Source organism: Equus quagga, chromosome 3 (assembly GCF_021613505.1).
Source record: "Equus quagga isolate Etosha38 chromosome 3, UCLA_HA_Equagga_1.0, whole genome shotgun sequence".
Classification (NCBI taxonomy): Eukaryota; Metazoa; Chordata; class Mammalia; order Perissodactyla; family Equidae; genus Equus; species Equus quagga.
Genome location: NC_060269.1, coordinates 105,206,708 through 105,232,635, shown reverse-complemented (window position 1 = coordinate 105,232,635; position 25,928 = coordinate 105,206,708). Strand labels below are relative to the sequence as shown.

General features: G+C 33.6%; 1 protein-coding gene across 6 annotated transcripts in view; it reads right to left on the bottom strand.

Moving 5' to 3' along the window:
* EPHA5 (EPH receptor A5) overlaps positions 1–25,928 on the bottom strand; it is a 329,244-nt gene that overhangs the window by 78,510 nt on the left and 224,806 nt on the right. For 3 of the 6 annotated variants that reach the window (XM_046657571.1, XM_046657573.1, XM_046657575.1), the window contains 3 exons: positions 15,397–15,521; positions 9,003–9,162; positions 243–348 (listed from right to left, as the gene is read on the bottom strand). In XM_046657571.1, the coding sequence (XP_046513527.1) occupies positions 243–348; positions 9,003–9,162; positions 15,397–15,521 (391 nt within the window). The remainder of the gene's footprint in view (positions 1–242; positions 349–9,002; positions 9,163–15,396; positions 15,522–25,928) is intronic. The other 3 variants (XM_046657572.1, XM_046657574.1, XM_046657576.1) reach the window with 1 other exon arrangement.

The window sequence follows — 25,928 nt, the reverse complement described above, 5'->3', positions numbered from 1 at the left end:
ACAGAATAAATAATAAGGCTATTCTTGTGAAGAGAGCATACCTGGAAAGGAGAAATTGCGTGCTTAAAAGTCAGAACTAGCATGCAGAAGGTAAGGCTTAAGACATACATCCTACGCTGAGGTTACCTACTGATCTATTGCTTGCCTGATTTGTTTTGGGATGTGCTTAACCACCAAATGGTCAGATCAAAGTAAGGAAGCGATCAGCTGCAAAAGTTCAGAGACACAGCTTCCTCTCTTACCTTCCACTGAGGAGGAAGCCGATAACCACTGCCAACAAAATGACTCCCACTGTCACAGACACAGCAATTATAGGAATCTGGCTTTGATCGCTGGATGCTGCAACTGCTGATAGGACACAGAAAATGGAGCTTGCGGTTAAAGTTCTCATATGCATTCAAATAAGAGCTGCTTAATCGGCGGTAATCAATGCACGGTTTAAGCAATTCACCCACACATGGCTGAGTTTTCCCCTTAATATCTCTTCTCAAAAGTGTGTAATTGAAAAGACATCTTTAAGAGAAAATATTTACTCTCCAAACGAAAATTCAAAAGAATCACTAAGTCATTGATTATTTCCTTGTCATCATAAAAAATGAATGCAATTGTTTGCATAGTATTCATCTAGGGACCTTAGGTTTGCAAGATAAAATGGAAGTTAGTCCTTGATTTCAAACATCTTAATCTAAAAAGGAAATGCGAAGTATATGAGATTTGATTTTTCAGAGTTTGCATGTGGCTGTTCTCTAGGAAAAAAATCTTATTGCCCTAGATGGGATTTTCTCCCATAGACATAGGTTGAAGTCCAAAATGATGTGGCTATGATCTCATTGAAGTGAAATATAATATGACTACTCTGAATATAATTTTAAAAACCATAATTTCCAAACAGAATATAATCAGTAAGTATATTTTATATGTAGGACCATTTTTTGAAAAATATCAGGAATTTGAGAAGCCTGTAATGTTAGATTTGTTTATGTCATCTTTTAAAAAAATACGTGAATTTAGATGAAATATTTTATATTTTAACAATATAATTACCATAACAAGAGGAATATGGACATGATTAGATAGTCGTGCCTAAATAAGCAAGGTAGTTTTTCTTTTGTGCTGATAACTAAACCTGATTAAAGTAAGACATCTATAGGGCAAAATAAACTTTACTAATGTTCTCAACAAAACCCTCAATAGAATACCTAGCAAGTTTACTGTTTAATGATGTAATCATTAAGATAAATTCAGAGTAACATTAGTTCACTTCCATGATTACAAATATGAAGTCAACAAAACTAGTAATAACCATACTTTCCATGTTTTGGTTTTCATAGCCTCTTCCCAGATCGTGGCCCAGATAGTTTTGGACATCCAAACACATCGCTTGCTATTCTTGTCACTTCTCCCTTGATTCTTTCTAACCAAAATCGACCAACTCTCTGACCTCCTTCTTGCACTGGTCTACGCTTTCATCTCTCTCAGACCAGTCTTCAGAGCCCAGTATCATGGACAACTGGTTCATGTATGAGAAAAACTATTATTTGCAATCTAAACGTATGCTCTTACTCTCCCTCTTCTTGGATGATAATGGTTGCAATTCAGTGGCTCTTTACTCTGTTTTCTCCTATTCTCTGATGCTAAGGTATGTTGTAGGGAATTTAATACTGATGAGCAATACAAATGGCACAAGGGCAAAGCTATGCCACTATCACTAGTAGCATTTCCCAAAATTTGTTTTATTAATCTCTAAACTCAGATGACTTAAACCATTGCTTTTTCTCAGTTCTTTCACTTTCTTTTTATCAGGGGCACTGTTTCTAGAGAAAATCAGGGAGCCTTGGCCCATGTAAGTTCAATGTTAATTTGGTTGAGTTCCAACTGTTGCTCCAATGCTTTTGACTCTCTTATTAATTTCCTAACAAAATCATCCCCATAATTAGTGTTCCTCATTTTATCAGTACACTAATCCATTCCCATTTCCCAGGTTTTCAAAATGTTAAACATTATGGATAAAAGAGAGTGATCAACTCTGAACTGTATGGCTAAATATAACTGCATATACCTTCTTTTGCTTTACCTAACTCTGTTAGAGCGCTTCCTGTCTCTCTCAGAACATTGCTTCTTCAAAGATCTCCCTCAAGAAGGGGTTTTCATTCTATTACAGGCTACTTCTCTGCTACTTACAAGTCTGAACATATGTCTTCTCTTGGTGGAAATAAATCCTTCTACCTAAACTTATTGATGCTAGTTCAATTTGAATTTGAAAAAACATTCAACATCTACTATACATATGGGCCAGGGCAAATTATTTAACCTTATAAAGTCTCATTTCTTTTATCTCCAAGTAGGGATAATTTCCCAGATCACCATAGTTCTGTTGAGAGTAGAGGTAACATGCATAAAACACTTGGTATAGTGCTTTAGCAATTGCCAGCCTTAAATAAACAGCAAATACTATTTATACATACTATTTTCTCCTGCTTTATTTACTCTCCTTATTCTTTCCTATTTTTCAGCATCTTGACTGAGTTATCTATAACCAGCCTTGTCTTCTGAGAAGTGACATTATTAAATTCTCTCTAAAACTTTTCTTCTTCTGTCTTTGAGTTCTATACATGGTTCTGTCAAATGCCACGAGTGTGTCTCCATTTACCTGAGTGTGCATGATAATAAAGTATCTGACCTTATTGAACATATACTTCATCGTTGAAACACTCCTCCTCTTGGTTCCTATGACATCAGATGAGCTGTTTTCTCTTTTTCCCACTCTGAAGCACAACTTTGTCATTTCTGTTGGCTCCACATTCTCTTCCCACATCTTATGTGTGAGCAATTCCTGATGAACGCTGGTTCCTGATCCTCCACACTTCTCTCCTCTCTCTCTCTTTCTTTTTCTGTCTTTCTCTCTTCCCACCTCCTTTTCTCTCTCCCTCTCATAGATGCTTCTTTGCTCATGACATTGGTTAACTATAAGCTAAAGAGTCCCAAATTTATATCTCCAATTCTTATTTCTCTTCAAAGTACCACTATTTTTAAAAAACAGACAGCTTTGCCTTTATTTGGATTTTATTTTCACATAAAAAATAAACATACTTAAAAGCAATCCTTATACCACATCCACTTCCAAGGGCTAAACAAAAACACATCAACAAATAACCATATCATAAATCTAAACCAATAAACCAGACTAATTCGATCTCTTTCTGGTTTCTTTTAACCATCACAGAATTTTCTTAACCCATCCTTGCCCATTAATTAGCAAATATTTTGTGTTTCTTTTATGTTTTGCCCCACACATTACTTTTTTTCATCCAACACTGACCTGTTTGATTCAAATCTGCTGGAATATGGTTCATAGTGTTTTCAGTGCTCCCTTTGCCTCTTATGTACTCACATGAAATATACAAAAATATAATTTTGATCATGTTTCTCTGATCAAAAAGCTCATAGATACTTACTACTTATGGAAGAAGATTCCAAAATTTTCCATTTGGCATTCAAAAGTCCTAATCTGACTCTACCAAATCTTTCTCCTCTCAATGTGTCAGTTTGGGAACTCTCAGAGAGATGGTTTTGGAGGAAGGAGGCATGATTAATCAGAGGTATATATAAAAATAAGGCTATTTCAGGTGAACCAAAATATTAATTTTGAGAAAAAAATATGGGTGCTTAGTAGTGTCAAATGGTTCATTTTTAATAACTGCCAAGATCTAATTTAACAATGTACTAAAATATGCACCTAGGTGTGGGATAATATCTTACATTAAAATAATTGTTAATGGCATGCCAAAATTTTTCAAATGTTTAAATTAACATATTTTATGAAAATTTTTGTAGGCAATGAAAATCACAAAATTCATATTTATATGTGAAGGCTATAAGGAAGAATTCAAAGAATACATTTTCATTTTTTTTTTTAATTTATAGCATTTTCTAAGTTCCTTAATGGGTGTCAATTATTAACTATTTCACATGCACTAATTAATTTGTGAGCTATTTCTAGTAGGAGAAAATTCATCAAGATTTTGTACTATTTATTCCTTTGTTTGCCCTGACAGCACCAATAATGTCCCCAATTATATCAACTAAGTTGAAAATACATAAATTTACAAGGTACTGTCAATTCCTTCATACTTGTTCACTCGAGCAGGAGAAAAAAAAATTCTTTTAATATATGGTGAAATTTTTAATCTTTATAGATATGAATCTCTAGTCACACATATTTCCCATTTTATTATGTATGTTTATTAAGAATTAGTTGATTTATGATGTAGTTTTGGAAGACTGGCTGAGGAATGTTTGGGGAATGCTTAAAAGCAAATTTTGGAGCAATATAACACACTTATTAGAAGGATATCAGTTATAAAAACTAATGTTCTTTAGCAAATAATGTTTCTTCTTTTCAGTCATTATATATTTACATCATCCTTGGAAACTTTAAGGTAAAATATTTGAGAAATCACATTGTTTTCCCTCCCTTTGCTTCCTAAACTCCTGGTTGCAAACCCGTATTACATAGAGATTCTCTAGGTTTAGCTACATATTTGAACAATTAATCATTCAGGCTGGAGAGATTTGTTAGAGCCAGATTAAAAGGGCTTTTGAAAGTCAGGCTGAGAATTTAGGATCTTTCTCCCACAGCAAAAAGTATCTATTAACCTTTCCAATCAGGATAATCTGATCAAAGTTATAATTTTTGATACATAATATGAATATGTAGAGTTAGCGGGGAAATTTAAAACTGCATGGCAGGCAAGTAAGAACATGAAAAGGTGTTGAACATCACTAGCCATCAGAGAAATTCAAATTAAAACCCTGATGTATCACTACCTGTCCAAAATGACTAAAAAAAACAAAACAAAAGCTAGTGACAACATCAATTGCTGATGAGGATGTGGAGAATCTGATCACTCACACATTGCTGGTGGGAATGTAAAATGGTACAGCCACTCTGGAAAACAGTTTGGCAGTTTCTTACAAAATTAAACATGCAATTACCACATCATCATCCAGCAATTCTGCTCCTGGGTATTCATCCCAGGCAAATGAAAACTTAGGTTGACACAAAAACATGTGTCAGAATGTTCATGGCACGTTTATTTGTAATAGCAAAAACTGGAATCAGACCAAATGTCCTCCAACAGGTGAATCGTTAGACAAACTGCAGTACATACACACCACAGAATATTGCTCCACAATAAAAAGAAACAAACTTGATATGCACAATGACTTGGATGAATCTCCAGGGAGTTGTGCTGAGTGAAAAAGTCAATTCCAAACTAAAAGGTAATATATTGTATGATTCCATTTATAAAACATTTTTAACATGTCAAAATTTTTGAAATGGATGCTTAGAAATTAGCAGTTATCTGGGCTTAGTTATAGGACAGGAGTTGTTCCCGAAGGCAGTGGGTGCCGTTATGAAAGGGCAACACGAGGGTTCCTTGTGATGTTGGCACTATTTGGAATCTTGATTGTGATGGTAGATACACGGACCTACACAAGTGACCAAACTGTATAGAGCTTAATACACACACATGTCTACACACACACATACAAAGGAGTACAAGAAAATGTGAGTAAAATTGGTGGATTGCATCACTGTTAACAGCCTGGTTGTGTTATTATATTACAGTTTTGCAAATGTTACCATTGGGGGATACTGAGCAAAATGTACAGGAGTTCTCTCTGTATTGTTGCTTACAATTGCTTGTGAATCTATAATTATTTCAATAAAATTTCATTTATAAAACAGAATAGCATTATTCCAGCAGTTGGGTTATACTGATTTGAATCAAATAGGTTAAGAGTTGGATGAAAGGAAGTGACACATTGGGAAAAAAGCAATCATAAAAGAAACACAAAGGAGTAAGTAGGGGTTAAGAAAAATTCAGTAATAGTCTCAAAGTTTTATCATGTTAAAAAAAAAGAAAAAGAGCTAACTAGGTTGGCTGGATGGTTTCACTCAGGCTAGGTTTATTTGTTGGTGTGTTTTTACCATTGCTGTTGGGAACAGGGCTAACATAAGGGGTCGATTTTAAACACATTAATTGTATGCACAATAAAATTAAAATAAAGTGGATAATAGTCAGTTACAAACATAAACTAAAGCTTGAGAGAGAAAGAATAGTTGGAGATTTTCTACCCAAATCCTCATGTGAAATGGCCTTTGTAAAATAAATATTTTTGCATTCCTGTTTTTACCAGTATTTGCATTTGATGTTAGAGCTATACTTTTGAGATGCAAGATGACGTAGATAAAAAAGGAATGCCCTTCATAACCATTTTTAACTGAAGTATAACAAAAATTAATAATTAAAATATTTTAAAAATTAAGCAAATCAATAATAAAATGTCAATGTATCATTACCATGCATCATTATGAATTGAGTAACCAATTAGAAAATTCTTTTTAAAGTGTATGTTCAAGGTAATGATTTTCAGATAATTTTCTGTCCTAACATACCTGAGTAAGATAGACTTTCCTTAGTAAGGATGACTCAATAAAGCCAGTATTCTTAACTGCCACTTACCAAATGAAAACTCCTGACAACTTTAATAGGAAAAATGTAAATATGTTTAAGATACCATAATTCCTACATTCGAGTTTTTGCAGACCGTATTGTGGAAATAATATATGTATGTGAAGAATTAAATTATGATATTAAGTAACTGCTGAATAGAATAATAAAGTGATTTCACAAAATATTATACAAACAATTGCCAAATGAATGGCACATAAAACAAATGCCATAGAAGTTCTAAAAAGCAAGTGTTATTTTAATTATCAATTATATAATATATATTGTATTGTATTATTAATTAACTTCCTATTAGACTATGTGCCTTGATTATGCCTTAAAGTGACTTTAGTCACTCCTAGTACCTAGAGTGAAAAATCTTTTGATTTGTAGGATGTAAATAAAATAAATGTTTGAATAATGAACAAAAGTATTATCCTAAAATGGTTTTTGAAACAAATATTCCATTCTCCAGAATTAAATAGACTGTATTCTTCTTCTCCAGAGAGAAGGTTTAATGTGTTGCTCGTGTTGATTTCTCTAGAGCCTCACAAAGCCTAACACATAATAGGTGCTCAGTACATTCTTGTCGAATTACATCCAGAAAGGATCCTACATAAAGGTCAAAGAGCATCCGTATGTATTACATACTTGGTCAAAGAAAAAGTCATTCATAAAATGTTTGCAGACATATACATATGCTCAAGTAAAAATAAAATTTCGCACTAATAGCTAGGAGACATATAGCCTTAAAATATTTTCTTTACCTCTTAATAAAAGCCCTATATCTACTTCTGTAGTAAAAAAGTATTTGTGTGATATTTCTTTTCCTCTAGAAAGTTTGTAGGAAAAAATTTTAAAATAGACTGTCTCAGGTGAGATTTTATAAAAGCATATGGAAAATGACCTCTTATTAGTTATCTTAGTGATCAGACTGATGAATTTTGGCATGCCTGGAAATTACTATTTAATTAAAAAAGTAAGGGAAGGAATACCAACAAGTATTGCTTTTACCAAAAAGCAATCCTGAAAACTAATTGCTGGATGTGCCAATATCCCAAAACTAAGGAGAATTTTGCAATCTTTTAAAATGGGATTTTTCGTTTGTATAGTTATCCAAGCACTCAAGCATATTGTGAGATCCTACTCTCTGGGTTTGTTCCCAGAGTTGGTAAACCACGTAAGCAGTATACATTACTAATGGTACCTCAAAAGGAACAAAGCCTAGGGGGTACCCAGCTTATATATCAAGACTTTTGTCATAAAACCAGTTCAAGTTTCAAGATGTGAGAGTAAATAATTAACCAATTGCCATTATAGGAATTTTCTAATATCATTTATTCGTATCAAATCTATTACAGAACTTTTCTAAAGAGCATTAAATGTTCAAATTTCAGTAGTTTCAATTAAATCTCAGACAATTCCTTGAATTGAAAGAAAATAATTTATCATTTTTCACAGTGGCCCCCTAGTCTGTATAAAATCAAGTGAAATAACAGAGAAAGCTATTTTTTAAGTAATAAAAATTTTATTCTAGATAAGTTAAACAAGCTTTAAACAGACATATATCTTGATTTTCTAAAGAGCTACATTATACAAGGTGGGGGACATTTTAACCTGATAATTCTTCTAATCATTACAAAATCTAAGTTCTCATTTTGTTGATGTCAAAGGGGTGAAATATGCATTTTATTTTCATTTTAAAATCACTAATTCTTACATAACCTGGCTTTAAAAAGTATATATATATATACACATACATATGCATATTTGACATATCACACTCCTCCTGTGTGTTATTTTCTTCATAACAAAACTTTAATAATGCCAGCTCTTTAACCTATAACAAGGCAAATTATTGTCTTCTAATCTTCCCTTTAATGTATTTGTTTTAGGACAAGTAAGTAATCTAAATATTTTGTTTGGCATTAAAATGAGGCAACAGTTTTATGTTATTTTATGAATAAAAATATGGTACAAGAAGGGTTTTCCAGAATTTCCAGACCCTCCACTCAGAGACACTACCAGAGATTTAGATTTTTTAAAACAATCAGATTGGTTCCTGAGAACACCATTTTCTTGCCAAACTCAATCCTAACGTGTGCTCCCTGTGGAATTTTCATAGAAAGACTAAGCCTGGTAGCATAGTTCAAATAAAACAGGTATAAAGTAAATGGCAATAATTCAATAAAGTATGGCAGCAGTGGAAAGAAAGTCTTTAAAAGCAAAGTTTAAACGTTTCTTAAGGATCTCCTGATGTTTCATCTCCCAGTAGACTAAAAGCGATGAAGAGAGGGGACCGATGTGTTAACAGGCTAAGCTACCATAATAGCATGGCAGAGGCTTCCTACCTGAAGGGGTCATGCCTGGGAGAGGGAGAAGGAGCGGCAGACTGACAGAATGCCCAGGGAGAGTATTGATCCACTGACTATTTTCTGGTAACCATTACAGAGACATGAGTTGACAGTAATTAAAATGACTTACACACTGGGATGGTTTCAAACTCAAACCTTCGACTGAAGACACCATAGCCTGCTGCTGTGCGTGCTCGAATTTGGAAGACATACACTGAAGCTGGTTTCAAGCCTTCTGCAGTTATAGTTGTCTCTTTAGATTTGATAATTGTATAGCTGGTCTCTTGGTCCTTCGGTTACACATGCACATACAATAAAAAAGGCAACATATGAATTATTAATGACAACAAAACTCAGAATCATAGATCAGAAAATGAATCAGAAACTAATAATAGACTTACTATTAGTACAAACACAACGTTTTAGAAAAAATAAAACCTAGAGATCCTAGATACTTACATTGAATCTTAAAGCGATTTTCTAGAAATCAAAGATGGTGGGTGACATGTTCTCCACCCAACCACCACACTTGCCCTTGGTAAAAATAAATTTGTAAACTTTTAACATACAGTTTGCAGAATAAAAATTATTTTACAGATTCTAATTTAGTATTGTTATTGGTGTGCATGTTTTTCTCATAAATAATTTATGGGAACACATCTGTCTGTTCATAGAGAAAGGTGGCAATGTCTCATATACTGCCAGATAGGACTCATGCTTTACATCTTTAGTGAATTTGATTTCTAATTATATTTACAGCTTGGGAGAAACAATGAGTATTTCACTGGAGAACTACTTTAATTTCAATTCACTAAGTCTAAAGTTTTGTAAATAAGCAATTTTTTTTTTCCTTTCTGAAAACGTTTTTTCTCTTTCACATGTTTGGGCTGGAGGAATAGTGAGTGGAGATGGAGTGAGAAAAAAAATCACTGGAGAGATGGTTTTGGAAACTGAAACAAAAAGGAAGTGTTCCTATTTTGACTTCTAACGAAGTATAGACTAACCATCTATAACTCCTCATTGTCTCTGAAGTCACCACGCTGAATTTAAAATCTTAGACCTATAAAGATTTCAAAAACACTAAGTTCTTGTTTTGAACTTTCTCCTCCCTTATATTTTTCTGTGTGAATTCTTGTCTAACCTTTTTTCCTTAAAGTCTTTCCACATTTGTTACATTTCTGATAGATATTAAGGGACAAATTAAAGATAGGTAATGGTTAGAGACTTTCCCCCCTTTTTAAATAAGTGTGTTTTACTTACAATAACCTGATTGATGACTGTAAACTATCATTTTCTAAATATTTCAGGAAATTTGTCTTTAAAGATAGAAATATGCATTGATTGATTTTTTAAAGACCTAATGAGAATAACATGTGAAAGAATATTCTTTCCTAAATGAGAAGAAAACTGAAAGCAAGAATATAATATTTACTTCTCAAGCATTCTAATAGGGAACATGGTTGCTATTTAATCTTCACAATGCTGTTAGAGTGCAAACAAACGCAAGCCACAGTCTTTCTCCCTTGCGGTTTACAATAGATAGCAGCATGCCATATTGTAACTTTAGTGTGCACACTGGAATCATGTCCTAAAACACAGTGAGTTCATTTCTACTTTTTATCCTCAGTTTCCTTCTCTGCAAAATTGGGATAGAAATTGTTGCCTGGATATCCTCACCGAGATGTTGTATAAATGAAACAGGTCATGCCTGTGAAATACTTTAATAAACTGTAAAGTACATGCTTTAATTGTCATAATTATAATTTTAATTTTTTTCTAATTTGACACATCAAAGTCAGCTTCTGACCACTTTCTATACTTCCACAAATACCACCTAAAATATACAGCCTATAAACATTCTTCTTTTCAAGCAATTTTATTATTCCTCATTTAATATGCCTAAACATATAAAATTATCTTAGGGTTAAGTACATCCAAATTTCTCTCTAGATAGATATGGTCTAATTTATAATCTAAATAGGTTTTCTGATTCATTCTATACAAATGATTGATCTTTATACTTTTAACGCACACATGAATTTAAATGCCTAATCTTTAAAGCATTTAAGACATTTTATTATAGTTTTGCAAAGGATTAAAATTAGACAATTAAATCTTATAAACCTTTACCTAATAGTGTCAGTCATTTTCTTTATTCACAAACATTTATTGATGTCCCACCTACTCTGGTACATCTTCTATATGCTAGGCATATAGCAGTAAAAAAGCAGACAATTTCTTGACATATTCTTTTTAAAAGGGGTAAATAGCTTCTATAAACTATTGTAGTTACTGATGTTCTGAGAATGCTCAAGTTTATGAGAGAATGTGCAAGACTTTCTCAACAATATTATACTTTCCAGTTTGTGATTACAGCAGTGTTTTTCAGTAAGAAATGATTAAATACCTGTTCTCTACTATTTTCACTTTGTTTAAAGGGAATTTAAATTGGTGAAAAAACTAGATAAAACTAAAGTTAAGATCCCGATATATTTGATATGATTATGATTTTTACATAAACTATTAACATTTATAATGTAAAGTAAGAAGGCTTTTTTCAAATAAAAGAGCACAGGAATATCAGGGTTAGAATTCCAGACGTGTTATTAGCTGAGTCGGTGTGTCAATGTGGGTACACAACTCAACCTCAGTTTGTTTGGTCTTCAAAATGAGTTGAAATTATTTATCAAGAGCATTGTGAGGACATAAACATAGAGATAGAGATAATATAGATAGCACTCGTCACAACCGCCACAACACAAGGTGGTCTAGGTGATTTGATTTGACCCTATAGCATGATGGCAAATTCTCCTATTGGAAAGGAAAAAAACAAAAGAATTTGATAAAGCTTACATAGCTGTAACTCCTAACTATTAAAGTCACAATTAATATATTTTGTAAAATAATTAGAAATTGATACTTTTATGAGAAAAGGGAAAAAATTACAAGAGAATTGGAACACTGTGTCTTGAAATAATGCATGATCTCATATCAATTGCACAAAATTACACAACATTCTGCCTGATTTATCTATTAACATTATGTACGGCTCAGTCGTTCCTTATCACAGATTTGATTGTACGCTGTCTCCCTGAGTTAGTTCAGTACTATATTACTGAAGGAACTTAGTAAAGCATACGTTGAGGGGATCAAAACCCATAAATACACATTTTGAATTCTCTAAGTATCTTCCAAAATTTGCTTCTGCTCCACTCCTTTAAATCACCCTTGGATTCTAATTTCCTTCATATCAATTTATACACACATCAAACCGTATATACGCATCTTCAACACTCACAACTAAATAGCCGCCAACTCCTTGATCGGGGCAGTGGCTCTCGATGCCTTCCTGCCCCAGCTGAGCAAATGAGCTACATTCCCCAGCTGCTTAGCAAACACTGTTCACATGCAGCGAGAGGAGGGCCTCAGCTGAAGGAGCCAGCTGGCAAGCACCCTGCCAAAGGGCAGCTTCCCTTCGCCTTTGCCTTTAATTAAGAGATGGCAACGGGCCCATCACCACGCCAGAGCAGGGAGGCCTGATGACCTCTATTAGAGCAGGGCAATCGCAGGCAGAAATGCCAGCTGGCAAATGCAGGAGGCTTGGAAAGCTCTGCCACCTGTGTCTGGCCAAGAGCCATCCAATAAAACGGTGGTGTCATTCTGAAAGTTGAAAACGAGCTCTGGAAACCTATCAGGATTCCCGCCTTAATACATGGGATAAAAGCTCATTATCCTCTTTTTTCTTCTGAAAGTATTAAAAAAACTTCATGTGTATTTTACTGGTATGCTCAATAGTTTTGCTTGGCAAAACCATCTGGGAATTAATATTGTCACCATAAAAAACAAAAACCTGACCAAAAGAAGTTAACTTCCCCAAAATAATATATTATATGAAGGTTTTGTTGCTTTTACAGCATGTAAGTGGGCAACTTGTTATTCATTTATTGAAGATATGTATAGAAATCTTTTTCCAAAATAATTTTTTTCTTTGAGTTATGAGGATAATAGAATGCATTAATATGGCGTTAAAAATAAACCAAATCTTACTGAACTAAATATTATTTAAAAAGAATTGAACTATAAAGAAAATAATTTTACAACACAGATAAAATTCATTAGAAGGAATGTGAATAGAAAAGGAATCTTCTCCATCACTTGTTGAGTAATTCTTTGTTTATCAGAAGCAGCAGCTTAAAGAGAAAGAGCAAAAGAAAAGAAAAATCCTTACCTATTGAGTATTATGTATATGAAATTCATGCATATGCTGCAAAGTAATAGTAAAAACAAAGCTTACTCATAAGGGAAAAAAAATAGGATGATTTCCTTAAAGACAAAAAAGAAAACCAGACAACGGTCCAGTTTGTTGCTTCAGGGGAAGAAAACAGCGCAGAAAAATAAGTACTTGTCAAATTTTTCTCTTCCTGCTGTTGAATTTAATTTTATCTAAAATACATATATTCAAATACATGATTTTTGAGGTTTAGTTATTTTAAAATGCCATTATGCCTATCAACTTCTTTTAAAATCAACTTTAAGGGAAATAAAAATTTGGAAAGTTAGAATGTTTATCAAATAATTCAGCCTATGTTTATATATACAAAATGTACAGACTGTACAAAAATCACTCTATTTACCTAGCTTTGCCTTAGTACACGGTAATAAAGTTTACAAAAACTTGAATAAGGAATGTAAGCTTTAATTTAACAAATTATTTTTGGATATAGCTTGTGTTTAAACTGTAGACTTCTGGAATTTGCAATGCAGTCTGGACTCCACTCCCAGGGAAACAAGAATCAGAGAAGGATATTAATGTCACGACACTTTACTTGACTTACCCCATTTTTTGTTAACAATAAACCCTGCAAACCATAAACCAACATAGCTTTGTCTCAGAGGTATTCTCTTAGACTGAATAATGTATTTGATGCTATATTTTTTGTGAAATATCTTACAGGTATTTTGATTTATGTTGCCTATCCAATAGCTACATGTGATATTACGAGCAAGTCATTCCTAGAAAGACAACTATTTCAAGAGTAATAATTGACCGTTTATTTATCTATATATAAAATCAGTCTATGAATTGCACAGACATCCAAAACCTAGAAAGAATATGTGGATGGCCTCACTCTCTCCCACACCCTGCCGTTTTGTTTTCTGTTGTATCTTTACACAGGTAGTTGTTGCATCAATGAAGGAAAGAAGCAAATTTCTAAAAAATCTCTATAATGCTATGAATTATTTCAATATAGTTCAGTGTATTTACCTACACTCTTTTATCTCGCATATATATAGAACATTGGATTTTTAAGTGATTTTCATTAATAGGGTATCAGTATTTTTCATGATACTTTTGTATTACTATAAAGAGAACCATTAATTCCCCCACTCTTTTCCAATGTCCTAGCTTAGACAATTTCTTAGGTATTGCAAAGCAAGTTTTAGAACTTCGTCCCACCCTCTTCACTCTTCGCTCAGAGAAGAGTGGTCTCTGAGTTTGAGAGAAGCAATTGAGTAAGTGTGGCCGAGTCCTTCCCTTCTTTTTTGGCATCTGCTTCTCTGCATTATGTCTGCCTTCTTGTCTACTCCTATTCCATAGGACACACTCTTCTGGGTCAGGGTCTTCTAGCCACCTCTTAGAGGTTGTTTTGGGCACTCATCAATCTTTATGTCCTCTACCAGAACTCAGGTTGTTCTAAGGGGTGTATGTCATTTCAGATCCAGACTACAAAAATCACAGTAAAATGGAAGTGGGAGTGGTAGGAAGACTCATGGTAACTATATATGTAAGCCACAGACTCCAGACCTGATCTATAAATTTTAGTTCCTTTTTATTTTCCATCTGTATTATTCCTTTATCAGTAGCTCACTTGGTTGAGGATTCAGAGAAGAGGAAGAGGGATGATTATTGCCTTTGGACTTCAACAACTATTATGGTAAAATACATAAGAGGGAACCTAAGAAACGACTCAGTGAGGAAGAAGAAATAGAGAAAATGCAGGGAATATGGGGCACACATTTACAATTGTGTGTCCTTAAATTTTAAAATAAAGTTTATAATATAGTGTTAGAAATTTGTTATGAATTTTTAAAAGTTGTACTTTATATTCACATCGTAGCTGCCCATACTTCCTTAACAGCATAGGTATTATGCAGGGTTAATGGTCATAAGCAAATGTGTTCTTCATTGTTGTACATTGCAGTCACTACTGAAGGTCAACAACTTCAGTGTTTGCGACACTTTCAAAATGTCCTATGACTTCATCTTTTAATGCTGTGAAAACTAGTTAAGCCGATGTTACACTATATGACAGTATTCCGGCAGCATAAACTATTTGGCAGCAGCGGACCAGAAATTGAGTGCTCCCTGTACACTTCTAGCCTCCACAATCGTGACGACCGAATCAATTCTCATTGATTTACACGTAAAACTGCACCATGCTTTTCTACAAATTGAATAATTGCAGTTGCTAAAATGAAAAAAAAAAAGGAAGAGAGAATATTCTTTATTCTGTTAGTCTCACCTTTTCAAAATATTTGATTTCATACTCCAGGATGATTCCATTGGGGCGATCTGGCTCTTGCCAAGACAAAGAGATACTGTTTTTTGCAATCTTCCCCTTTTTCACATTGGTGACTGGAGAGGGGGCTGCAAAATAGTATAAATAAAGAGTTCCATGAATACCAGAACCCTGAAATTACAACTGTGTATAATATATATGGCATTCTTGGAATGTAGTATAATAAAAATCCCAAACAATTAAATTTTCTTCTAACCTGTAAATGATTTTAATTTGTCTACATATTTTTTACAGATTGTAAAGTGTTTTACAAATATAAATCAATTAATTATCTTGAGAATTTTCCCATAATAAAACTGTAGTCATATAGACTTTTAAGTGCACATTTTCTTTATGAAGTCTAGAAACATAAATGAAATATTTTACTTTTTTACAGAACAAAGACACTTTTGATAGCCTTATAAATCTTCTATGTTTCTAAAATTTATGGACTCTGTATAATATATCCCATTATGCTAATATATACATGATCATCTATATTACCACATTTTCACAACATTGTCATTTTTTATCATTTATTATTTTTAAAATCATGTGGGTCCTATAATCATTTATAAATTCTTATATTAAATATAGTGGGAGTTTTCCTTCAAAAATGTTACTAATACATGGTATATCTTGAAAACAATAGTAAATAAAAGAAACATTTTCTTCCATTTCCATTTCTCCCAAATTTTTCATTAAGACGTCACAACCACTTATGGTGTTCATCACTATCTGCCAGTATCTATTAAACTACTACTTTTCTGATGAAAACAGAAAAATTATATATGCTATTTCAGATATATCTGGATATTCTGAATTCACAAACATATGGATACTGATTCAAAATCCATTTTTATGAATCTGCTGAGACTTGTATAGACGCCAAGTTTGACACCATGAAGAAGTATTGACTAATATTTTTCTGATGCTGGGGACTTTTATTTTTGCAGTTCTTAGCGTTTATAAAAGACATAGGAAAGACCACTATGGACTAATGAATGGTTTATATGTGTGAGTGTGTGTATAGAGACAAATAATATATATATATTATATACATGCATATTATATGTATAATGTATATATAATAAGATGGAAAAGATGCCAGCCTTAGTGAGTAGTACATAACCAGAGTCATAGCCCTATCTGAACAGTATCAGACATTTGGTGAGATTACATATTATATATAATTTTATATGTAGTATATAATATATACTTTATATATTATAAATATATATATTTATAATGCAATGTATACATATATTTTCTAGCTATCTTAACTTCCAGCATTGTTCAGACAAAATAACACACTGTCATGTTTAATTATATTTTCCACTCCTCAGAAAATGTAATCAAATCAGAGGCGCTGCTTCGAGTAACAGACAGAAAGAACAAAGTTTCAAAGAACTGCTTGTTGGGCCCGATAGCAGTGTGAAAGCAGAGTAGGGGAAGAAACTGATCACTTAAAAATAGAAACGAGATCTTGTGATTTCTCTGCTTAAAACCCTCCAGTGCCTTTCGGTTTCATTCAAGAGGAAAACACAAATCCGGAATTGCATGCAAGGATCAACACTGTCTGGCTCCCTGCATCTTCTCTGACCTCACCTCCTGCTGCTGCTCTCCAGCAGCTCTGCCCAGGCCTTCTGTTCTTGGGGCACTTCAGACACACTCCTGCTCAAGGACCGCTGCACTTGGCATTCCATCAGTCAGAGGTGCTTCTCCCCTAGACTTCTGCAGGGTGCTCTCACTCTCCTCTGGGTTCCTCACTGAGGCCTTTCCTGTCTACTCTATGCCTTGAGTAACCATCTCTCACCCTCATCCCCTCTCAAGTCACCATTCTCTTTGCTCCTTCAGTGTTTTATTTTCTTCCTAGCTCTTGCACTTGAACTGTTCTTCATATCTTAATTAAATTTGCTTTTTTAAATCCTCTCAAGTAGAATGTCATTTTTCTGAGGGCAGGGGTATCGTTTGTTTTGTTCACTGCTGTATCTCTAGATCTAGAACAGTGTCTAGGACAGATGAGGGTGCAATAAATATGTATAGAATGAATGATTGATGGTAAAAATTCAAAGTAATATACATGAAACTTTTTATTCTTTATTATTTTATTATGTCAGTGAACTCAACTATGAAACTCAAGGGTGAAGTATATCTTTAAATAAAATTAAAATAAATAGAGACAGATATAATCTGTAAGAGAGTAAAATTTGTTAACTATGTAGTGTTTTACAGACCCATGATAGGGTGTTAATGACTTTGGTACTTTAATGTCTGCTGTTATTCTTCCAATCACACAGCTTTTTCTGTGATATTCAGACTCAGAGGATGCCCATTTTCAGCCTTATCTTGTTGTCTTAAACATGTCCAGTTCCACAGAGTTTTCTGGAATACTACAGAACACAAAGTGTGCGTATAAAGCCAAAATTCTCTAAAAGCATCGAAATTGTAGTCTGTTTACTTTCCTCGGAATTGTAATTGACTGGTAGTTCTCACAGCCACGTTGTGGCGTAGGTTCAAAGACCCTACTGATCTCCTAGTGAGGGAAAAGTACACCATGTTTGGCACTGTGAAGGTAACAGCCAGAAGACATGGAAACAAGAAAGAGTAAGCTATGGGCCCCCCAGTTCATCCAGCATTTGTAGCAAAACAGCAAATTTACTGCAGTAGAAACCGTGACAGAGGATTAAGAAAGACAGTAGATTCTTTAAATGCACCTTGCTCAGTAGTGAATATCTTTATGAATTATCTTGAATCGTGAATTACACTCACTTTCCCATTACCACTGTTTATTGCATTATACATTAGTAAAGGTCCGGAGACTGTCTTCAAAGTTCTTCACTCACTTTACTACATTGCAAACATGCTTGTTTTGATTGGAGTATTTCTTATACATAGCTGTCAGTTTTCACCTAATAAATTGATGGTTTGCCACCTTTCAATTCATAAATTGTATTTAATGTGTATGCTCCATGAAGGCAAGGATTAATTTGGTTATTTCATTGCTATATTTCCAGCACCACAAAATTACTTGGCACATAGAGATTTTAATAAACATTTGTTGAATGAATGCATGAAAGAATGAATGGGAAATAGATACATCATCATGTATCATTCAAAACTGAGTCTGTCTCATCTCAGGTATATATACTAGGATCTTATTAGTTGGGGATTTGTGCTTTATTTTAAAAGTTAACCAATTCTTTAATAAAATAATCAACCATTTCAAAGTGAAGGTATCAAATACATATCAACACAGACATAACCAGCCTGAAAAAGAATACTTTGTTATTTACTTACTTTCGTCAAAGTTAAACATAAATTGTGTAGCTTTCAAAGACTGCCTGACTTAATAAATGCTTATAAATTCTTTTTATAAATAAAGTACTTTTTATAAATGAAATACTTTTCCAAAGTGGGTTTTCTCAGAGGCTAAATAGTATTCCTCAAAGCACGGTTCAGGATGAGGAATAGTTAGGAATAATTTCCTCTCTGACAAGACCATCTCTGAATCACTGAGGTCAAGTTGATCAAAGTGGAGACACTGACAGCTCATGGGGACACAATGATGAGGCACGAATTGCGAATGGTAGCACTCCTCCACCACTATTAAGATTTTACAGGTATTATGCGCATTAAAATAACTGTAGCCAGATCTGTCAGTATCAGGGCATGTTTGATTTCTCTCGTTCATCTCCCTCCTGATACCTCTTGTTCATTCTTTACCCACTCAACCTTTTATGAAGTAAGCCTGGAACAAAATGAGAATGATGACTTAGAGCATTTCTCTTATAAAATTTTTTTGGATGATATTAAATCATAAAACTATTACTGTCCTAGTATAAGATGAACAAAAGTACTAAAGAAATAAAGTTGTTAATGTAAAAAATAATTTATATAACTTCTGAGCTTCACTTTTTAGATATATGCAAACATGCCACATTGTTTCTGGATTGCAGCTTCCATGCTGGAGATGAACTGTGAGTATCAGTAAAATAAGCAAGATACTTATCCTGTAGGCTAGTAAGAGTTCCTATTAAGCACTAATGTTTTTGTCTGTTTGAATTAAAAAGATTAATTTAAAATAGTTTGATATTTATAGAAAGATTATGAAGATAGTACAGGATTCTGATATACCCCACACCCACTGTCCCCTATTAGGAAAATCTGAAACTATTACAGTACCTCAGTCACAATTAATGAAACAATAATGATACATTATTATTAACTAAAGTCTATGCTTGATTCAGATTTCCTCTGTTTTGCCTCACGATCCTTTTTCTGTCTCAGTGCCCTATTCAGTATACCATATTAAATTAGGTGCCATGTCTCCGTAGGCTCCACTTGGCTGTAATAGTTTTTCAAACTTCGCTTGATTTGATGACTTTGACAGTTTTGAGGCACACTGGTCAGGTATTTTGTAGACTACCTCTCATTTGGTACTGATTTGATGTTTTTCTCATGATTAGACTTGGGCTATGAGTTTTTTGGAGGAGGACTAAAGAGGTAAAGTGCCATTTTTACTACATTATATCAAGGGTACATACTACCAACATAGCATCATAGGTTAACCTTGATTACCTGACTGAGGTGGGTTTCTCAGCGTTCTTCACCGTAAAGTTATTCTTTTTTCCAGTTTTCCATACTGTACTTTTTGGAAGGAAGTCCCTATGTGCAGCCCACACTTAGGTAATGGGGAGTTATGCTCTACCACCTTGAGGGTGGAATAGTTGTATAAATTATTTGGAATTTTCTGTACCAAAGTTTTGTCTATTCATCTTTCTCTACTTATTTAATCATTTATTTACATCAGTATGGACAGTGGATTTCTTTAATACTTTGCTTTATAATCTAATAGTTTATTTTGTTACTCCAATTGTTAAAGCTTTGACCACTGACTACTCTTTCAGTTAGCTTCTATGTCTCTTTGACATAGCCCCATCGTCGCGGGTTTGTTTGTCTGTTTATTTTCCACATCACTTTCTTACTGTCTGGCACTAGAAGACCAGATGCTTTTCAGGCTCATTTACTTATTTACTGCCCTAGTTCTAGGTCAGTCATTTCTCCTAGGAGTACTGGCTTCTTTTATTGGAGAATTCTGTTAAAAACCAAGGTGTAGACGATAGGTGTGCTCCTTTCTACTGAGATGTCATTGCTTCTAAGCCCTCTCAGCTGAAAGAGCTAGGGAAATAAATGTGTGTATATTAACCTGTGTATATCTATAACTATTTCTATATATAACTATATACACATATATATGTATATTAAGCTAAAAATGACTATATACTGATGTTACTAACACTAATCAGTTATTACACGGATCATTCTAGCTTGTTCTCCCTCCTTATCTGTAACCTCCCACTCCAACAGTGACTCCCACTATCCACTATCCATTTACTTAATTGTTCAATTCCAGTATATATGTCTAGTGGTTAAAGAATTGTCAAATCATGTCTGTTTGACTTATTGATAATGATATAATGTAGAAATCTCTAACATCTCAATGGCACAAGAAATGATATACAAAACCCTGCCATGTAAAACAGCTTGCTGGCCTAACTTTTCAAATTTAGAAACCTAGTTTAAGGCACAATGTCCCCAGATGAGAAGGGGTGCCATGGCACAGACCACTTTGAAATCAAACAGGATTGGCTTCTAATCCTTTGGCAGCTAGCTGTTTTCTAGCTGAGTGACTCTGTTACTTAACCTCTATGAATGTACTTTTTATCTTTAAAATAGGAACAGTGATAGAAACTCATCATCTTTTTGTAAGGTTGAAATCTGATTCTGTATGTACAGTATCAGATAGAGAGTGGATACCAATTCAACATTATTTGTAATAACATCAGCTTTAAAGTATTAGACAACTGTTTAAGAAGACTTCAATAATGGATTCTCCATAACTCCTTAACCCTTTCAGTCTTCATCAATCAAAATTACTTGTAGTCTCTTTGAACTTGGTACTGTTCTAAATGTTGGGTGAGATCAAAAGACAAAGTATCAATACAGATAAGATTTTTTTTTTAATTTTCTACATCTGGTGGCTGTAGAACTCTAGATTAATAAATAGTTATAGGTAAACTTCCTTGATTATCATAGATTTTAAATGAGCTAAAAGTATTGGACTTTTAAGTGTTAATTAATTGACTAATAATTCACTTAGTATAGAATAATGTCTGCCTCATTCTTTAGAAGATGGTTATGATGAAAGCATGAAGCTTAATTGTGTTGAATGGAATAAGAAAATACCATTCGTCAGCGCTTGTACCCAATGCTATTTGTGTAGACAAAAATAAATTATATTGGGGCCCGCCTGGTGGCGCAGCAGTTAAGTGCACATGTTCCACCGCTTCGGTGGCCCCAGGTTCGCAGGTTCGGATCCCAGGTGTGGACATGGCACCGCTTGGCAAAAACCATGCTGTGGTAGGCATCCCACGTATAAAGTGAGGCAAGATGGGCACGGATGTTAGCTCAGGGCCAGTCTTCCTCAGCAAAAAGAGGAGGATTGGCAGCAGTTAGCTCAGGGCTAATCTTCCTCAAAATAAATTAATCAGTAAATAAATAAGTAAATAAATTATACATAGAATCACGTATTGGTTACTTGTATGTAAAAAAAACAAAGAATACATCTCCATGCATTTAATTTATCCACACATATTTTGAGTCTTAAAACTTTGAGAAAGGTAAATAAGACAATATTGAGATCTCTTCATTCTGTGACAGTCCATGAATGTGTTAAAATTTTTTCAAATGCCAATTCTTCTAATTTCTTACAAAAGTTCCTCCACATGAGTAATGTACTAGTTTATTTACATACAAGTTTTAAAAATACATGTATCTTTTATTCAATACCATAGGTCAAAATCTGGCCAAGTGAATTGTCACTATCTGCCAGCCGGAAGCCACCACTTATCTCTGCCAGGCTCAGTTCACCGTATTCAGGTGCTTCTTGTTATCCAAGTGGATCGGGGCCAGTTTTTCCTAAAAATAAAGATTATTAGGCTTCTTTCCAGGAAACTCTGACTCAAAAGATCAGACTAGGGCCAAGAATTCTCAGTTTTTAATAAAGACTCTACTAAATAGCTTTATCAGTAAAAATTGGGAAATACTGAAGGCAAATAATACTGGGATTAGTTCTTCTTTTAACAAAATTTTGTAAACTTAGAAACTTGAAGCTAGAAACTGGATCGGTGTTGACGTTTTGTGAACTGCTCCTGCCTTACGCTTTCAGCTCACTGTCATTGTCTGTAGTCCTGATCTCTGTTACCATATTTGCCTTTCTTCGTTTGGGGATTATATTAGTTTTTTTTCTTTTTTGGCAAACTGATTTATTTGTTCATTCATACATAATCTGGTTTAGTCCAAACAGTCTATGTTCTCCACAAAATTAGAAACCTCTTGTGTCTTTTTCACTATTGCCTGCTTAGTCTTTAACACATAAAGACACATAACATACTTTGGTAAGTAAAGAGGTAAAAGAACAATTATCGCTTTCTATTACATTAGATTTGTTTGCATTTTCTGGAGTGTTATATAAATGAAGTCATATAGTATGTGTTCATTTTGGCTGGGTTAATAAGGGACATGAGGAAACTGTTGGGAGAAATGGATATGGTCACTATCTTGTTTGTAGTGATGTTTCACATGCTTGTACATATCAAACTGTACACATTATACGCAGTTTATTGTATATCAGTCACATACCAATAAAGATACCAAAGGGTACGTGTGTGTGTGTGTGTTTGAAATGACAACTTCTTATCATTTAAAACTGCCTCTATCCCTGTTGAAGAAAACATGATCTTTCTCCTAATTGGACTCCCTCTTTCAAAACTTCCATGCCTTCAGTAATTTCTTCTAAGAACAGTCTTATCTAAAAACCATAAATAAAAATATACATGGCCAATGCCTCAGTGAAACTATTTATCAAAATGTGAATTATTTAGAAACAGCATAATAAAACAATATTGAAGCTTTTAATTTTGGAAAGAAAAATCTGAATTTATCTTTATAGTCTAGCTATAATCCAAACTTGGTGGCTTTAATAAAAATTATATATGGGTAATTACTTCTTAGTAGCTTATGTAGCCTGAAATAAATATTATAAAAATTAATGACTACAATCTGTCTCTACAAACACGATTTTTTTATAATACAATGTAAATGTATAGCAAGCTATAATAAATTCTTAACTTAAAATCAATTTTACTGAAAATAAATGGTAAATGTTTGAATGATTTCATGAGAAATAGCATAAAAATAAAATAAAATAGATGAGACTGTCAACAAAATTATGTAACCTGAATGTCCAAGTTACTCACTGTGACAAACCGACACTATGTCAACATCTAGCCTCATATTATGAGCAAGGATTTGGAATACTGCATTTATGTGAGTTTTCTTTATAAGCCCATTTTCAGTTTATTTGTTGTGGGAGGAAACATCTTTTAATACCACTGTTAGCAAAATTTCCACATTTTCACATGGTCGAATCAGATAAACATATTCTGATTTTAAATTATCATAACAACTTTGTTTCTTTACGTGATTTTAGACCCATCTTTTGAAAACTTTCTACCCCAAGGTAAAAAGCAAAACATGATTGTGCTTGCATTTTATTTCCATGGTAGTGTGCTTAGCGAGGGCAGGGACTATGGTTTTCTTCAGAACGTCCCAGCTCTGTTCTAAGCAGAGTCTCTGGCCGGGACGCAATGAACTGACGTAGCAGCAATTACAAAAGGAACGGTTAAGAAAGTCTATATAAAAGACAGCTATCTGTTCAGCTCAATTCACCCTGGAAGATTTTTTAGTTTGTTTTTGTTTTTAAACTGAAATTATTTAAAAATTTCTATTTGAACCTGATCTTACATTGCTACCATCTGTTGGATAATAATTTCCCCACGGTTGGTCATTTTGTGCCATTTCTGCATTCATAGTTATGTGGAGAAACTATAAACGTACTTTGAGCTCTCCCCAAAATTTCAGTTTTAGTTAATGTCATTATCATTATTATTTAAAAAAATATGATCTGTGGAGAGTAAGTTGTCAGCAATTGCCTTATATATTTAGCCAAGGTTTAGACAGAATTTTACATGTGTACATGTGCATGTGTGCATGTGTGTGGTCTATGTAGTTTAAAGAAATGTAAGTGAAAATAAATCCTTATTTTATTATATTTATATATATACACATATGTATATCCATATCTGTATCTATATTTGTATCTGTATCTATAACTATCTCTTGCTATATATATGTGCATGTGTGTCACATGTGTCTTTTATAACTGGTATAATGAAACTACATGTAATGATTACTCTGCTTTATTTGCTTTAGAGTGCATATCTCTCATTTGAAGGTGAGAAAATGAGTAACTAGATTACTTAAAGTAAATGAGAAATGCAGTTGCTGAATTAAATTAGAAACTTATCTGGGGGCCCACCCCGTGGTGTAGTGGTTAAGCTCGTGTGCTCCACTTTGGTGGCCCGGGCTTCGCAGGTTCGGACCCCAGGCGCAGACTCAGCACCACACATCAAGCCACACTGTGGCAGCATCCCACACAAAATAGAGGAAGATGGGCACAGATGTTAGTTCAGTGACAATCTTCCTCAAACAAAAAAGAGGAAGACTGGCAACAGATGTTAGCTTAGGGCAAATCTTTCTCATAAAAAAAAATTTAAAATGATAAAAGAAAAACATATCTGAAATTGTTAAAATGGAAAAGTGGGGCAAATGTTTTAAATATACACATGTTCACTAAATATATCATATATTTTATATTTCATATTATATATAGCATATAAATTAGGCATATATACACTTATTCTACACTTAACATATACTTATTACTATGTTGTCCTTTGATACCACTGGATCAAGAAAAATAACTACAGTGCATTGTTAACACAGCTGGTACCCATGGTTTTTTCTAAAGAAATAAGGCATTTTAGAGGTTTCTTTCTCAAATAAAAATTCAATCTGCTCATTCAGACAAAGCCTACACTCACTCCATCTTAAAAGCTTGCAACTGGATCTTTAGATACGTGATCCCAGTGAAGATTCAAAAAAAATTCCACAAAAATCCTGCTTCAAATGTCATTAGTTCTAGAGAGATGGTATGCTTTTTAACAAAAAAAAAGCTATGATCAGAAATGTCCCATTAGATATAGTTTGGTTTCTTAAAGACTTGAAAATCACAAGATATTGAAAATTAATTGTTTTCAGTATAAAATAAAAGAATGTAATTGCAAAGAGGTAATTTTTTGATGTGATCAGACTTAATAGCATTAAAGCGTATGCTTCAAATATCGTTTTGAAGTCATATTCACAATGATGTCAATTAGAAAAGGAAATGGCAATAATAAAAAGTGAGAACCAGATCACTGGCATTTATAGTCACCATTTTCCAAAACAATCATGCAAATTACAAAAACAAATATTAAATGTAACAATGTGTAAAATGACAATATGCCTCTTTCTGGATAACAAAATGAATC